General features: G+C 39.3%; 1 protein-coding gene and 2 pseudogenes across 1 annotated transcript; 2 read left to right on the forward strand and 1 right to left on the reverse strand.

Moving 5' to 3' along the window:
• The first annotated feature begins 29 nt into the window (after nt 1–29).
• On the forward strand, nt 30–6,082 carry LOC126616136 (cytochrome P450 89A2-like; annotated as a pseudogene).
• LOC126616130 (cytochrome P450 89A2-like) lies at nt 3,474–5,250 on the forward strand. The gene has a single exon (XM_050284127.1). It carries the CDS (start codon nt 3,509–3,511, stop codon nt 5,105–5,107), a length of 1,599 nt encoding a protein of 532 aa, XP_050140084.1. The 5' UTR covers nt 3,474–3,508; the 3' UTR covers nt 5,108–5,250.
• A 1,436-nt stretch (nt 6,083–7,518) lies between the features above and the next one.
• LOC126616211 (uncharacterized) lies at nt 7,519–12,479 on the reverse strand (annotated as a pseudogene).
• Between the last annotated feature and the right edge of the window lie 4,826 nt (nt 12,480–17,305).

Here is a 17,305-nt window from a genome sequence, read left to right on the forward strand (position 1 = left end):
CCATCTCTTTATATAATATGGAAAATAACAATTTATTAAGCAGACGCATTTGCCCTTTGTCCGATTGCTGACGGACCATGGAAACCTGGTTCCTGATCCTCATCGCCTTCTGCGTCTCCTTCCTCCTCAAACCCCTTCTTTCCCTATTCCTATCCACTTCCATCTCCAAACCCAAGCTCCCTCCTGGGCCCCGCGTCTTCCCCGTCATCGGCGGCTTCTTATTCCTCCTCAAATCCTTCTCGGAGCTCGAGCCTACCATCCGCAAACTCAAGGCCAAATACGGGCCCATCACCTCCCTCCGCCTCGGCACCCGCCCCGCCGTCTTCATCGCCGACCGCTCCCTCGCCCACCAGGCCTTAATCCAGAACGGCGCCGTGTTCGCCGACCGCCCCCCGGCCTTGGCCACCAACAAGTACGTCACCAGCAACCAGCACCACATCAGCTCCGCCATCTACGGCCCCACTTGGCGCCTCCTCCGCCGCAACCTCACCTCCGAAATCCTTCACCCTTCCCGCATCAAATCCTACGGCAACGCCCGCAAATGGGTTCTCGATATCCTCGTCAACCGCCTCAAAACCGAGTCGCAATCCCACTCCGAAGGCGGCGGCGCCGTCGTCAGGGTGGTCGACCACTTCCAATATGCCATGTTCTGCCTCCTGGTTCTGATGTGCTTCGGCGACAAATTGAACGAAGAGCAAATCAAAGAAATCGAGCGTGTGCATCGCCAACTACTTATGAGTTCCGGGCGGTTCAATATCCTCAATTTCAAGCCGAAATTGACGAAGATTATCTTCAAAAATCGGTGGCGGCAATTCTTCAAAATCCTCGAGGAACGACGAGAAGTGCTTGTCCCTCTGATTCGAGCACGACAAAACAGGGCAAAGCAGGGCAGCAAAACCGACGACAAAGACGATGAATTTGTGTTGTCGTATACAGATACGCTGCTGGACCTCGAACTTCCCGACGGCAACGAAAAGCGGAAGCTTTCGGAGGGAGAAACGCTCAGCCTCTGCTCAGAGTTTCTGAACGCTGGCACCGACACGACTTCCACCGCGCTGCAGTGGATCATGGCCATTGGCCAACGTAGTGAAGTACCCGCAAGTTCAGGAGAAGCTGTTTGCGGAGATTAAAGGGGTGATGGGAGAAACGGAGGAGGAGGTACGGGAGGAGGTCCTGCACAGGCTGCCGTATCTGAAAGCCGTCATCTTGGAGGGGCTGAGGCGCCACCCGCCGGGGCACTTTGTGCTGCCGCACGCGGTCACGCATGACGTGGTTTTGGGCGGACACGTTGTGCCCAAGAACGGGACCGTTAATTTCATGGTGGCGGATATAGGGTGGGACCCGCAAGTGTGGGAAGATCCCATGGCGTTCAAGCCGGAGAGGTTCTTGGGCAGCGGCGGAGGAGAAGAAGGGTTCGATTTGACGGGGAGCAGGGAGATTAAGATGATGCCGTTTGGGGCAGGGAGGAGGATCTGTCCTGCGTCGGGATTGGCGGTGCTTCACCTGGAGTACTTTGTGGCGAATTTGGTTTGGAAGTTTCAGTGGAGGGCTGTGGAGGGAGATGACGTTTACCTGTCAGAGAAGATGGAGTTTACTGTGGTGATGAAGAATCCATTGCAAGCCCACGTAATCCCTAGAATTTAATACGTGGGAGAATTCTGTACTAATTTTTCGATGTACGTTCAACCGCTAAATCCATCAATGTATATGCTCTTCATTGATTATGCAATTTCGAAAATTTGGAATTTTAGTTTACTAGTGTGATTCAAGACAGATTTTATAATTTTAATATTTAGTGAGTGATTTGAGCGAGCTGTATTTGCTATCTTGATGTAATTGTAAACACGCATCGGAGATTACGAAGTAGCTTGGGTTGATTTTGAGGCAGGAAAGACAGAAAATGAAATGCTATCTTTACAACCCCTCTCAACCCTGCCTTCACCGCATGAATCTATCCTTATTGGTGACTTAAAAAGGGCTAATTTCAAGCAATTTCTTTCCGACAAGGGTGTTCAGTTACCATTTCCGTTCATTGCTTAATTTGTTAGATTATGTTTCATCACCAAAATTCGATATGTGAAATAATCTCACGTTCTCAACTTCTAGATAAGGTTAAATCTCTATGGAACTACCATATATACAACGATTTTGATCTGATTTCCTTGACATGTTGAATTTGCTGGTGGGGCGCTGAGATGCGGTGAATATGTGACATTACGCAAAGTTGGAGATGCAAGCCATAAGGTTGGTCATATACATATATGCTAATAGTATTTGCACCCAAATTTTTAGCACAACAGTTGCATAGCTAGAGTTCTGGTTTGCGGATGGAAAGTCTAACTAGCGTATATATAATTTGATCTTTTGTAGGGTGGTGGTTCTGGCACCCAACAAATTGTGATCGCAAGCCCTTATGTCAGGATTATTACAAGATTCAGGAGTATCTCTACTCACAATTTTGTTTGTTTTAAGACTATCTTCAACCCTTGGGGACAAGACAAAGCTTAAAAATTTAAGCCAGAAAATTTGAAGTCATAAGCCATAAACTATTTTTCTCTTTCAACACTTATGGCTTAAAATTTTAGCCCGTGATGATCAAATAATGATATTAGCCTAATTTTTTGTTTTCTGTAACTTCTTTTGAAAATAAAATTTATGTAGATTATCTTAATTTATTTTTATGAACATTTTAGTCTAAAAATATTTAAATTCTCAAATACATATGTATTTATAAAGTTCTAAGTTAAATTTGATTTAAATAATTTTCTTAAATTATTTTAGACGTTGGTTTAATTTTGGGCCGTCAAATCTTTTTTTTACTATTAGATTTGATCTCATTTGATCGTAGCCGTTAGATTATAAGTAAACAACAAAAAAATAATTGAAATATAACAGTTTGGTGGATCCAGAATAATTTAAACCAGGCTTAAATCCTGGAAGTAATCTAGCTTAGAGATATATTTTCTCTCCAGGGTTTATTTTAGCCCATGATTGGAGATGGTTTGGGAGAAGTTTTAAAACTTATGTTTTAAGCTTTATTTTATGAATTGGTGATGGTCTAAGTGAAGAGACATAATATCAAACGGGTGAACTAACATTTAATCACGATGTTAACTTCCAGTGATTCCACGAAACACACTAAAGTTATTTCAACGTAGACTTATTTTTCTTCGAAGTTGCAATGGTAAGACATTTTAAGTGAAAGTGACAATATGTGCAGCTGAGTCAAAGCCGTGGAAACCTGATTTCTTATAGGACAAGGATTGTCTGCCCTTCTAGTTGTGGTGCCCTTTCATGCACTCTTATTTTGTGCGGTCATGATTAAGCCATGTCAATATTTTATATTTTTATTGTTTTTTATCTTATTATCTCATTAAAAATTAATATAAAATATTAATATGACTTAAGCGTGACCGCACAAAATAAGAGAGGATGGAAGGGCACCACAATTAGGAGGGCAGACTGTCCTTTCTTATAAAGTATGGAAACTAACAAGAACTAACAATTAATGAGCAAACGCAGTCGCCCTCTGTCTGATTGCTTACGATTCACCATGGAAACCTGGTTCCTTATCCTCATCGCCCTCTGCGTCTCCTTCCTCCTCAGACCCCTTCTCTCTCTATTCCTACCCACTTCCATCTCCAGATCCAATCTCCCTCCCGGGCCTCGCTTCTTCCACATCATCGAAGGCTTCTTATTCCTCCTCAAATCTACCTCGGAGCTCGAGCCTATAATCCGCAAACTCCAGGCCGAATACGGGCCCATCATCTCCCTCCCCATCGGCTCCCGCTCTACCGTCTTCGTCGCCGACCGCTCCCCCGCCCACCAGGCCTTAATCCTGAACGGCGCCGTGTTCGCCGACCGCCCCCAGGCCTTGGCCACCAACAAGTGCGCCAGCAGCAACCAGCACACCATCGCCTCCGCCGTCTACGGCCCCACGTGGCGTCTCCTCCGCCGCAATATCACCTCCGAAATCCTCCACCCTTCCCGCGTTAAATCCTACGGCAGCGCCCGCAAATGGGTTCTCGACATCCTCGTCAACCGCCTCAAAACCGAGTATCAATCCCACTCCGAAGCCGCCGCCGCCGGGGTCAGGGTGGTCGACCACTTCCAATACGCCATGTTCTGCCTCCTGGTTCTGATGTGCTTCGGCGACAAATTGAACGAAGAGCAAATCAAAGAAATCGAGCACGTGCAGCGCCAACTACTTTTGAGTTCCGGGCGGTTCAATATCCTCAATTTCAAGCCGAAATTGACGAAGATTATCTTCAAAAATCGGTGGCGGCAATTCTTCAAAATCCTCGAGGAACGACGAGAAGTGCTCGTCCCTCTGATTCGAGCACGACAAAACAGGGCAAAGCAGGGCAGCAAAACCGACGACAAGGATGATGAATTTGTGTTGTCGTATACAGATACGCTGCTGGACCTCGAGCTTCCCGACGGCAACGAAAAGCGGAAGCTTTCGGAGGGAGAAATGGTTAGCCTCTGCTCAGAGTTTCTGACCGCCGGCACCGACACGACTTCCACCGCGCTGCAGTGGATCATGGCCAACGTAGTGAAGTACCCGCAAGTTCAGGATAAGCTGTTTGCGGAGATTAAAGGGGTGATGGGAGAAACGGAGGACGAGGTGCGGGAGGAGGTCCTGCACAAGCTGCCGTATCTGAAAGCCGTGATCTTGGAGGGGCTGAGGCGCCATCCACCGGCGCACTTTGTGCCGCGCGCGGTGACGCATGACGTGGTTTTGGGCGGATACGTGGTGCCCAAGAACGGGAGTGTTAGTTTCATGGTGGCGGATATAGGGTGGGACCCGCAAGTGTGGGAGGATCCCATGGCTTTCAAGCCGGAGAGGTTCTTGGGCAGCGGCGGAGAAGAAGGGTTCGATTTGAGGGGGAGCAGGGAGATTAAGATGATGCCGTTTGGGGCAGGGAGGAGGATCTGTCCAGGGTCGGGATTGGCGGTGCTTCACCTGGAGTACTTTGTGGCGAATTTGGTGTGGAAATTTGAGTGGAGAACTGTGGAGGGAGATGACGTGGACCTGTCAGAGAAGCAGGAGTTTACTATAGTGATGAAGAATCCATTGCATGCCCACGTAATCCCTAGAATTTAATACGTGTGAGAATTCTGTACTAATTATTCGGTGCATATTCAACCGTTGAATCTATCCATGTATGCTTTTCATTGATTATGTAATTTTGAAAATTTAGATTTTTAGTTTACTAGTCTGATTCAAGACGGATTTTATAACTTCAATATTTAGAGAGTGATTTGTGTGAGATGTATTTGCTACTTTTTAGCTTATAACTAATACAACTTTCAAATCTTGGGAAGACAACTTCTGTATTAGAGACTGCCCAAGAGCAAGGAGCATTTGAGCATTTGAGAATTTGATGGGATTGCCTACATAGGTACAACTCTCCTTTAATCTTTGTGTTACAGCTTGTCTAATGACTAATTCGAAATCCAAGTTACTGTAGTCTAAACAAATTCGGTGGAGTAGTGTTTTTGTTTTTACCTTTGCATATATGGAAATGAAAGAATAAATAACTCTTTGAAGACAACTTCTTTCCGACAAAGGTGTTGAGGTACCATTTCCATTCATTGCTTAATTTGTTAGACTATGCTTCATCCCCAAAATTCATCATCTGAAGTAATCTCAAGTTTTCAACTTCATGTTTTGAGCCCCAGAGAAAAGGTTAAGCTCTATGGAACTACTATATTTACAGCGATCTCGATCTGATATGCTAATAGTATTAGCACCCAAGTTTTTGTTACAACAGTTGCATTTTTGCAGATGGAAAATATGACTAGTGTATTTATATTTTTTATCTTTTTTGTAGGGTGGTGGTTCCGGCACCCAACAAATTGTGATCGAAGGCCCCTTATGCGAGGATTATTACAAGATCTGGGAGTATCTCTACTCACAATTTTATTTGCTTTAAGTAGAGATACATAATGTTAAATGCCTTCGGATGAACTGTCATTTAGTCGTGATGTTAATTTCTAGTGATTTCATGAAACACCCTAAAGTTTAATTTAAATGTATGACTTATTTTCCGTTGAAGTTGTGAATTCTATTCATGCATGATGGATCTTCGACACAAATTGGCAGTTCAAGTAAATCATATTCAAGGAAACAAATCATGTTTGATGAGTTAGAGACGAACGTGTTAACTTCAAATAGTACCAAGACATTACATACATGCTAAAACTAAACATCACAAACGAATCACAGTTAAGCAGTTTAACCTTTTTACGTGACAAAATATAGTTGAGTCGGAATAATGAGGCAAACATGACAAGTAAATTGCCATGCATTTTAGCTTTTCATCGATACAATGTTGTGTGATTGGTTTGCGATATTTTGCTCGACCCAAGAGTTGGTCTCCAGGTCAACGTCAACGTTCGTCAGCAAAGGAGCTTTATCCATCTATTTATAAAATATGGAAAATAACAATTTATTAAGCAAACTCATTTGCCCTTTGTCTGATTGCCAACGGTTGACCATGGAAACCTGGTTTGGAAGTTTCAGTGGAGGGCTGTGGAGGGAGATGACGTTGATCTGTCAGAGAAGATGGAGTTTACTGTGGTGATGAAGAATCCATTGCAATCGTGCATAATTCCTAGAACTTAATAAGTTAGTGAATTCTGTACTAATTCTTCGGTGCACCGTTAAATCCATCCATGTATGCTCTTCATTGATTATGTAATTTCGAAAATTTGGATTTTTAGTTTACTAGTGTGATTCAAGACCCTTAATAAAAGGTTTAGTATTTGAATCTAACGGAGGACATGACATATAACCAAGCGCAATGACGTTCTATGATTCATATAGCCAACCCTACTTAGTGGAAAAAGACTTTGTTGTTGTTGTTGTTGTAGTGTGATTCAAGACAGATTTTATAACTTCAATATTTAGTGAGTGATTTGAGTGAGCTGTATTTGCTATCTTGATGTAATTGTAAACACGTATCGGAGATTATGAAGTAGCTTGGGTTGATTCTGAGGCAGGAAAGACAGAAAATGAAATGCTATATTTACAACCCCTCTTAACCCCGCCTCCACCGCATGAATCTGTCCTTGTTGGTGACTTAAAAATGGCTACTTTCAAGCAATTTCTTTCCGACAAGGGTGCTTAGATACCATTTCCGTTCATTGCTTAATTTGTTGGACTATGTTTCATCACCAAAATTCGTTATATGAAATAATCTTTCTCAACTTCATGTTTTGTAGCCCATAGATAAGGTTAAATCTCTATGGAACTACCATATATACAACTAGGGGTGGGCACGGGCCGGGCCGGGCCCAATTTTGAAGGGACTGGACCGGACCTGGGTTCAAAGAAAACGGGTCAAAGATTACATTTTTTAATATAGGAACCAGACCTTACCCGGCCCGGTTGAAATGGGCCAGTTCAGGCTAGGTTCACGGGTCCCTTTTTTTTTTTTGGTTTGAAAAAAAATAATAAAATTTGCACTGATTGCAAACTGCACTGATTGCAACTGCACAGAGTCACAGACTGCATTTATGCAAATTTTGCACAAATTCACCATTATTCACATCCAATCAAAAATTCTAAATACAAAGTCCAACATTCAAGTTCATAGATTAACAATACATCCAAAATAACAATATTACATCGTCCAACATCTAAAAATCAAATCAACATACAAAATATCCGAAAGTCCAAGGCATCCACAATAAATTCCAAATTAACATCCAAAACCACATCCAACGTCCAAGTTCTAACAACAATCCTCATTGAATCTGTAAGCAAAAATAGAATATAAACATGACATTTTTAACGTCTAATATCACATTATCCTCATTGAATCATTGAAATTTAAAGTTTATTCATTTGAGTTTAAAATATTACCGCAATTCCTTTTCCTTTATTCGTTCGAGTTGTTTGAGGAGCTTCAATTTCAGGAACACTTGGTAAGATGGTTGAGCTTGTAGATATAGTATTTGCTCTTCTTCTTTTATATTCTACAACAAAGAACAAACGTTAATTGTAAACCAATTAATATAAAGTATAAATCAAGCTATGCAAAACAAAATAATTACCTTATTCACACTCTTGATAAAATTCAAGCTCAGCCGAACTTGCTTCATACTCAATGTTGCTAATTGGTTCACATCTTAACCAATTTTGGAGGCATATCAATGACTCCAATGTTTGAGGAAGGAGAGATGATCTAAAAGGGTCAATTACTCACTTTCCTCCACTAAATGCACTTTCACTGGCAACTATGGACACTTGAATTGGCAAGACATTTTTCGCTATCAAAGCAAGTGTGGGATATGTGCTCCTCCCTTTCAACTTCCACCATTTCAAAACGTCAAATTGTGAACCATATGGTACTTTCTCTACAATGTCAAGGAGATACTTATCCACCTCATGTGCAAGCGCAATATCTTCGGTGTCTTCTAGTTCATTCTCCCAATCATTTACGATTTGACTAAATATCATTAGATTTTCTGTTGGCACACTAGAAGATGATTGTTTTACCCTTGAACAAGTAGTGTCAACAAGTAAATCTTCTCTACCCTTTTGTTGTGTTATGAACCGAAAGCTTGGTAAGCATATTCATCACACATTGCCTTTAACAATGTCTTCACTTCATTACTTTTCTGTTGAATCTCTTTTTCAGGAAGCTATAATTGCTTTCCACACAAGTGCATGTAGTGCCTCAATTTGAACCTTAGGTCTAAGATAAGGGCAACTACAAATATTTGATTAAGGGAGTCAATTGAACAAAAATATTTTCAATATTTGGCTCTCCTGCTAAATGTCATATCACGTAGCACCAACTATATACTTTCTCCAGTTTGCATATATTCAGGCAAAAAAAACTTTTCAATCTCATTTTCCACAACATTGACATCATGAACAGCTGTATTAGATGTGGGATATTTACTTGCACTAACTTTCAAAGTTATAAGATAGAAGACCTTCAAAAATTCCACAAACACTTCTACACCATCCCAATCTTCCTCTTTAGGTGGTCCAACCCTCCCTTTACTCGCCACTTCTTCTCCTTCATCATTAAGCACCTTTTCCCTAAAATAGGCGGAGTATATATTGGCTTCATCATCTTCGGACATCCTTTCAAATGCTTTTTTAAACTTTAAGCAATATTCTAGCATCATGTATGTGCTATTCCATCTAGTAGGCACATCCATAACAACTAGACCCATACTATCCAACTTCTCATTCTCCACATATTTCTTGAAATAACTAAACCTTTGGGGACTTGATCTCACAAACCGCACAACATTTCTAAGAACATCCACACTTGTATCTAATCTTTTCAACCAAGTTGATAATATGAGCTAAGCACCTCACATGCATAAACTTGCCATTCATAATAATTTTACTATTATGCCATTTCTGCATTTTACGAACAATATACTCAATTGCCACCTTATTAGCCGATGCATTGTCAACTGAAATACACATTACCTTTTCAATCTCCCACTCAACCAAACATTGCTCAATCATCTTCCCTATTTCTTTGCCTTCATGACTTGAAATCAAACAAAATTTTAGAATCATTTTGTGCATATTCCATTCATCATCTACAAAATGAGCAGTTAGCACCATGTAGTTCAAATTTTACACACTTGTCCATGTATCAGTAGTCAAGCTCACTCTATGATTGTGTATCTCCCTTTTTAAATAATCTTTCATGGTATCATACATATTGAATAACTCCCTCACGATGGTTCTCCGAGATGGAACATGCAATCTAAGCTGGACTTTGCACATCATCCGCCTAAACCCTTCACTCTCCACAACACTAAAATGTACCTCCTCGATCACAATATACTCAATAATACCTTCCACACTTTCTTCTTGGCTCCACCCTTTAGCAACAAGCATGTTTTTGACATCCCCCAAAAGGTTCAGAACTGCCTAGAACCTTTTGCAACTCATTAGTTGGTTTAAATAACTTGCAATGTTTATTGATATGTTCAATGTAAGTACTAGTTCCACCCCCACTAGTATCACATGCAAAAAGGGTGTTACAATAGTTACACTTAGCCTTCAATACTTGTACCTCCACCATATCTTTCTTTCCATCCTTTTCTACTTCTTGTATTTCCGAGACGGTACACTTAGTGACATGATCCCAAACCCAAGATCTCTCAGAAGAAGATCTCTCTAGTGAAGCTATTATAGTTGGTTGTTTTGTCTTTAGAATATGTGGTGCTTTTCTTTTTCTGGAGGATGAGGGGTTTGGGGGAGGCATTGATGATTTTGCCTATGTGGGTTGTGCTTGTGGAAGACATGGTGATGTAGCCGTAGATGATGCTACATTAGTAGTAAGGGTACTTTGACTTTGAGATTGAGACATTATGTAAAAATCTGTAAAAATTAAATAATGGAAGTATATTCATTAATCAAATAAAGCTATTTCGAAATATGTACACCAATTTCATGAAATTACCACAAAATACTAATCATCTCAAGAAACCATTAAAACTTCAGAGTTCAGATCACGAATAAAACCAACTACTAAATCCATCCCCATTAAGAGAAAGAAACTAAATGAAACCAAATGAAAACAAGAGAAAGACGTGCTCAATGAAAACAAAGAGAAACCAAATGAAAGACGTGCTAAATAAATCCATCCCCATTAATACTCGATATGAAACCAAATGAAAATAGGAGAAAGAAACTATATGCTAAAAAGAGGAAGAGAGCAATTTTGAATCATGCTAAATTTGACTTACATTAGCAATATTTTAAAGAAGGGGTGTGATATCCACACACCATTTTTTACTTCTCTCACACCTTTTTGCTTTTTGGCCGTCGGATCGGATGAATTAAAGAAGATCAACGGACAGAAATTAACAAGGGTGTGTGAGAAGTAAAAATGGGTGTGTGAATAGCACACCCCTTTAAAGAAAAACTAGTTTAAAAAAAATGTGCAGATATATTAACTATTAAGTACTTACATTTGTTGGGTTCCAAAGAAAAGACTAGTGCTTTCTTCCAATCAAAAGAGTAGCCCCACTTCTCTGGTTCACTTACCTGCAGAATGATTAGGAATAATTAGGAATAAGGAGAGAATCAAACTATAAGTTCACACACATTCCCATATACTACAGAAACCAAAATCATACTAAATTTGTTTGAGAAGACATAAACCAAATCAGAGGCTGTTATGCTTCTAAAAGAACATATGAGCACTCACCTAATGCAAAACAACATCAAATGGTCCTTGATCTGAAAGTGGCTTGTTGACATCAATTGTAATGAAGAAGATTCCTTTATTCTTGCAATGAAGAACATCCCCTTACAACAATCTGTATTAGAGAACCTGTTTAATGTGCTAAACCTAAAGACAATAAGAGCACAGCCCCCAATTACTCAGAAATTACAAGGAAACAAGGTTGACATCAGAGGCAACAAAGAAGTAAGCCTACAAGACTAAAAGGAAACAAACAGCCTAGCCTGCAAAGATTCAGAGAAGTCTGGACACAAAGCCAGGAATAATTAGCACTTTAACCCTGCAGATTATGATTGACGAGTGACAACCCATCTTTGTTTACTTTTACTTTTGTTTGTTGGATTAGCTAGCACTTTAACATTCAACAGAAACTAGTATGTAAAACTTTAATGTGTTGTTCATCTGCTACACATTAGGTTAATTAATTTGTGTGTGGGTGTATGAGTGTCACCCTTCAAATTCATGCAGTAATTGCCATGGCACTAGTGCCACTGCAGCTAGGCCTTGTCCTCCACCTCCAATATATATTGAATTAATTGCACTTTCATCCAAGTACCCATACATCACTCCATACAAAATAAAAACAAAGACTTGTCACAATATCACTAATGCCGGCTTGGTTCTTAATGTTATGTTGTATTTTTAAATCCATTTGTAATTATATCCGTCCGTGAAACAATAATATAAATTGACCAAATTAAAATACAGACCATTGCCAATGTATTATGAATTAATTGCGCTTTCATCATCCAACAACTCATACATTATTCAATGAATAAAATAAATATATTAATAAAGAGGATAAGATTGAATAATAATAAACAACACTACGAACACGTATGATTGAAAGTTGTACTTTTAAACACATTTGCAATTTCATCGGTAGCATATAGAAAGAGGGGAAACTTAGTGAACTTAAAACATGTTTGAATACTAAGTGAACTAAAGCATAACAAATCCCTAAAAATTGCTTAAGTTCAAATGGGTTTTCTATCCGAAAATCAAATCTAATTTCCAAAACAGATCAATATAAGAACATCTAAAATTGAATTGTATCATCATCAACCAAATCTACACCGGCCATTGGTGAAACCAAACTCATACAATCACCAAATCACGAACTTTTTGAGATGCAATCGAAACACAAATTGACAACTGTGAACGATAAGAACTAAGAAGAACTTGACTACATTGAATCTGAGATGACAACTGAGATTGGAACATTAGAAAAAACAAACTAAAACTCACCAGAGACATGGCTGTTCCAGAAAAACGTTTTGCTTAGACTTAGATCTGAAATATGCAAAGCCAAAAAAAACCCAAACTTTGTTATCAGTGATTCAGTATTACAATGGAAAAAAAAATGGTAGATGCAAAAAGAAGAACCCTAAATGGTGGCAACAGATCAATCATCAATCTACAAATGCAATTCAAATATAAATGACACTGAATTACATGGATTAAACAAGAATTACAATCCTACAAATAAATGACACTAAATTTGCCATGAAAAGTGAAGCTCCACAATAGGTAATAACCCATGGAAAATCAAAAGAGCATGTTTGACAGAGATGCAACTGAAAATCTAAAACCCAAATCACTTCCACAGAACCTGAGACCATGCTTGCATGCATCAATCAAATCCAAATGACACGTGGGAAGATAGTCGACATTGCCTCGCATCTACGAGACCCAAAACACAACTTCCCTTCTCCCATTTGTTCACAAGTGCTCATATGGTTTCTATTCTATTTTGCGCAAGTAATAACCCAAAATTTGTTATAAGTGATTCAGTATTACAGTGGAAAAAAATTGGTATATGCGAAGAGAAAAACCCTAAATGGTGGCAACACATCAATCATCAATCTACAAATGCAATTCAAATTTTAAGAAAACCCTAAATGGTGGCAACAGGATTCAATCATCAATCTACAAATTCTAACTTAAAACCCCTAAAATCCCTACACCAGATATTCACAATTTCACATTAATAATAAAACCTAATTCAAAATTACCTAAATTTTAAAGGGATGATGGTTGGTAGTGGTACTTGACCACTGGTGGTAGCAGTGTTCGTCGACGGTGGTGATGGGGTGATGGTGGTCGCGACGGCGGATGTGGTACCATTGTGTTGGTAGCGACGACGCTGTGAGAGTGTGAGAGTTGAAGCTCGATAGTGGTGATGGGGTGATGGGGTGATGCTGGTTGTGACGGCGGAAGTGGTGCTGTTGTGTTGGTCCCGACGACGTTAAGCAATGTAAGTGAGAGTCTGAGAGTTGGAGTCGAGGGAAGGGACAGGGAATGAGTCGAGTCGAGGGAGGGAGATATTCTGAGAGACTGAGGGTGATTCTAGAACTCGGGAGGTGGAATTGGCTAAAGTAGCCCCGCTTCTCTGGTTCACTTACATGCATAATGATTAGGAATAATTAGGAATAAGGAGAGAAACAAACTATAAGTTTACACACATTCCCGTATACTACATAAACCAAAGCCATGCTAAATTTGTCGGAGAAGACAGAAACCAAATCAAAGGTTGTTATGCTTCTAAAAGAACATATGAGCACTCACCTTATGCAAAACAACATCAAATGGTCCTTGATCTGAATGTGGCTTGTTTACATCAATTGCAATGAAGAAGATCCCCTTATTCCTGCAATAAAGAAGATCCCCTTCTAACAATCTGTATTAGCAAACCTGTTTAATGTGCTAAACCTAAAGACAACAAGAGCAGAGCCCCCAATTATTGAGAAATTGCAAGGAAACAAGGTCGACAGTAAAGGCAACAAAGCAGTAAGCCTACAAGACTAAAAGGAAACAAACAGCCTAGCCTGCAAAAATTCAGATAAGTCTGGACGCAGAGCCAAGAATAATTAGCACTTTAACTTTTGTTTGTGGGATTAGCTAGCACTTTAACATTCAACACAAACTAGTATGAAAAACTTTAATGTGCAGTTCATCTGCTACACATTAAGTTAATTAATCTGTGTGTGGGTGTGTGAGTGTCACCCTTCAAATTCATGCAGTATGAGGGGGAATTCCCACGGCATTAGTGCCACTGCAGCTAGGCCTTGTCCTCCACCTCCAATATATATTGAATTAATTCCACCTTCATCCAAGTACCCATACACCACTCCATACAAAATAAAAACAAAGACTTGTCACAATATCACTAATGCCGGCTTGGTTCTTAACGTTATGTTGTATTTTTAAATCCATTTGTAATTATATCCGTCCGTGAAACAATAATATAAATTGATCAAATTAAAATACAGACCATTGCCAATATATTATGAATTAATTGCGCTTTCATCATCCAACAACTCATACATTATTCCATAAATAAAATAAATATATTAATAAAGAGGAGAAGATGGAATAATAATAAACAACACAACAAACACGTATGATTGAAAGTTGTACTTTTTAAACACATTTACCATTTCATCGGTAGTATATAGAAAGAGGGGAAACTTAGTGAACTTAAAACATGTTTGAATACTAAGTGAACTAAAGCATAACAAATCCCTAAAAATTGCTTAATTTCAAATGGGTTTTCTATCCGAAAATCAAATCTAATTTCCAAAACAGATCAATATAAGAACATCTAAAATTGAATTGTATCATCATCAACCACATCTACACCGGCCATTGGTGAAACCAAACGCTTACAATCACCGAATTACGAACTTTTTGAGATGCAATAGAAACACAAATTGACAACTGTGAATGATAAGAACTAAGAAGAACTGGACTACATTGAATCAGAGACGACAACTGAGATTGGTACATTAGAAGAAACAAACTAAAACTCACCAGAGACATGGTTGTTCCAGAAAAACGTTTCGCTTAGACTTAAATCTGAAATACGCAAAGCCAAAAAAAAACCCAAACTTTGTTATCAGTGATTCAGTATTACAGTGGAAAAAAATTGGTAGATGCGAAGAGAATAACCCTAAATGGTGCAACAGATCAATCATCAATCTACAAATGCAATTCAAATATAAATGACACTGAATTACATGGATTAAACAAGAATTACAATTTTACAAATATAAATGACACTGAATATGCCATGAAAAGTTAGGCTCCACAACAGGTAATAACCCATGGAAATTCAAAACAAGCATGTTCGACAAAGATGCAACTGAAAATCTAAAACCCGAATCACTTCCACAGAACCTGAGACCATGCTTGCGCGCATCAATCAAATCCAAATGACACGTGGGAAGATAGTCGACATTGCCTCGCATCTACTAGACCCAAAACACAACTTCCCTTATCCTCTTTGTTCACGAGTGCTCATACGGTTTCTATTCTATTTTGCGCAGGTAATAACCTAAAATTTGTTATCAGTGATTCAGTATTACAATGGAAAAAAATTGGTAGATGCGAAGAGAAGAACCCTAAATGGTGGCAACACATCAATCATCAATCTACAAATGCAATTCAAATTTTAAGAAAACCCTAAATGGTGGCAACAGGATTCAATCATCAATCTACAAATTCTAACTTAAAACCCCTAAAATCCCTACACCAGATATTCACAAATTCACATTAATAATAAAACCTAATTCAAAATTACCTAAATTTTAGAGGGATGATGGTTGGTAGTGGTACTGGACCACTGGTGGTAGCAGTGTTCCTCGACGGTGGTGATAGGGTGATGGTGGTTGCAACGACGGAGGTGATGCCATTGTGTTGGTAGCGACGGCGATGTGAGAGTCTAAGAGTTGGAGCTCGATGGTGGCTACGACGGCGGAGGTGGTGCTGTTGTATTGGTCCTGACGGCATTAAACACTGTGAGTGAGAGTCTGAGAGTTGGAGTCGAGGGAAGGGACATGGAGGGAGTCGAGTCGAGGGAATGAGAGATTCTGAGAGACTGAGGGTGATTCTGGAACTCGGGAGGTGGAATTGGCTAGGGTTGAAACTAACTGTTGAGATTGGATGGAGATATGATATTTTAAATCTCGTCTGTCCATTGTAATTACAAACAGGCCGGTCCGGGTTCTCGCATTTCTTATACTTTTAGAACTGGCCCAAACTGAAAACTTCAAAGGCCAGGCCCGGCCCGCCTCGTATCGTTCTGTTTTTACAAAATTAGGAACTGGTCCGTACCCGCCCCGACCAGCAATTCCTGTACCCATTTGCCCACCCCTTTATACAACGATCTTGATCTGATTTCTTTGACATGTTGAATTTGCTGGTGGGGCGTTGAGATGCGGTGAATATGTGACATTACGCAAAGCTGGAGATGCAAGCCATAAGGTTGGTCATATACAGATATGCTAATAGTACTAGCACCTAAATTTTGGGCACAATAGTTCCATAGCAAGAGTTATGGTTTGCGAATGGAAAGTCTGACAAGCGTATGTATAATTTGATCTTTTGTAGGGTGGGGGTTCCGGCACCCAACGAATTGTGATCAAAGACCCCTTATGTGAGGATTGTTACAAGATTCGGGAGTATCTCTACTCACAATTTTATTTGCTTTAAGATCATCTCCAATCCTTGGGGATAAAGCTTAAAATTTTAAGCCATAAGTCAGAATCTGATTTTCCTTTACAACCCTTATGGCTTAAAATTTTAGATGATCAAATAATGATTTTAGCCTAACTTTTTGTTTTTGGTAACTTTTTTTGAAAATAAAATTTATGTAGATTATCTTAATTTATTTTTATGAACATTTTAGTCTAAAAATATTTAAATTCTGATAAGTAATTAAAAATCATACAAATACATAGGTGTTTATAAAGTTTTAAGTTAAATTTGATTTAAATAATTTTCTTAATTTTGGGCCGTCAAATCTTTTTTTTTACTATTAGATTTGATCTCATTTCATCGTAGCAGTTAGATTATAAGTAAAAAAACAAAAAAAAGTTTGAAATATAACAATTTGGTGGGTTCAAAATAATTTAAGCCAGGCTTAAATCCTGGGAGGAATTTAGCTTAGAGATATATTTTCTCTCCCGGACTTATTTTAACCCATGATTGGAAATGGTTTGGGAGGGTTTTTAAAACTTATATTTTAAGCTTTATTTCATGAGTTGGTGATGGTCTAAGGGGAGAGA

Source organism: Malus sylvestris, chromosome 1, assembly GCF_916048215.2.
Source record: "Malus sylvestris chromosome 1, drMalSylv7.2, whole genome shotgun sequence".
NCBI lineage: Eukaryota > Viridiplantae > Streptophyta > Magnoliopsida > Rosales > Rosaceae > Malus > Malus sylvestris.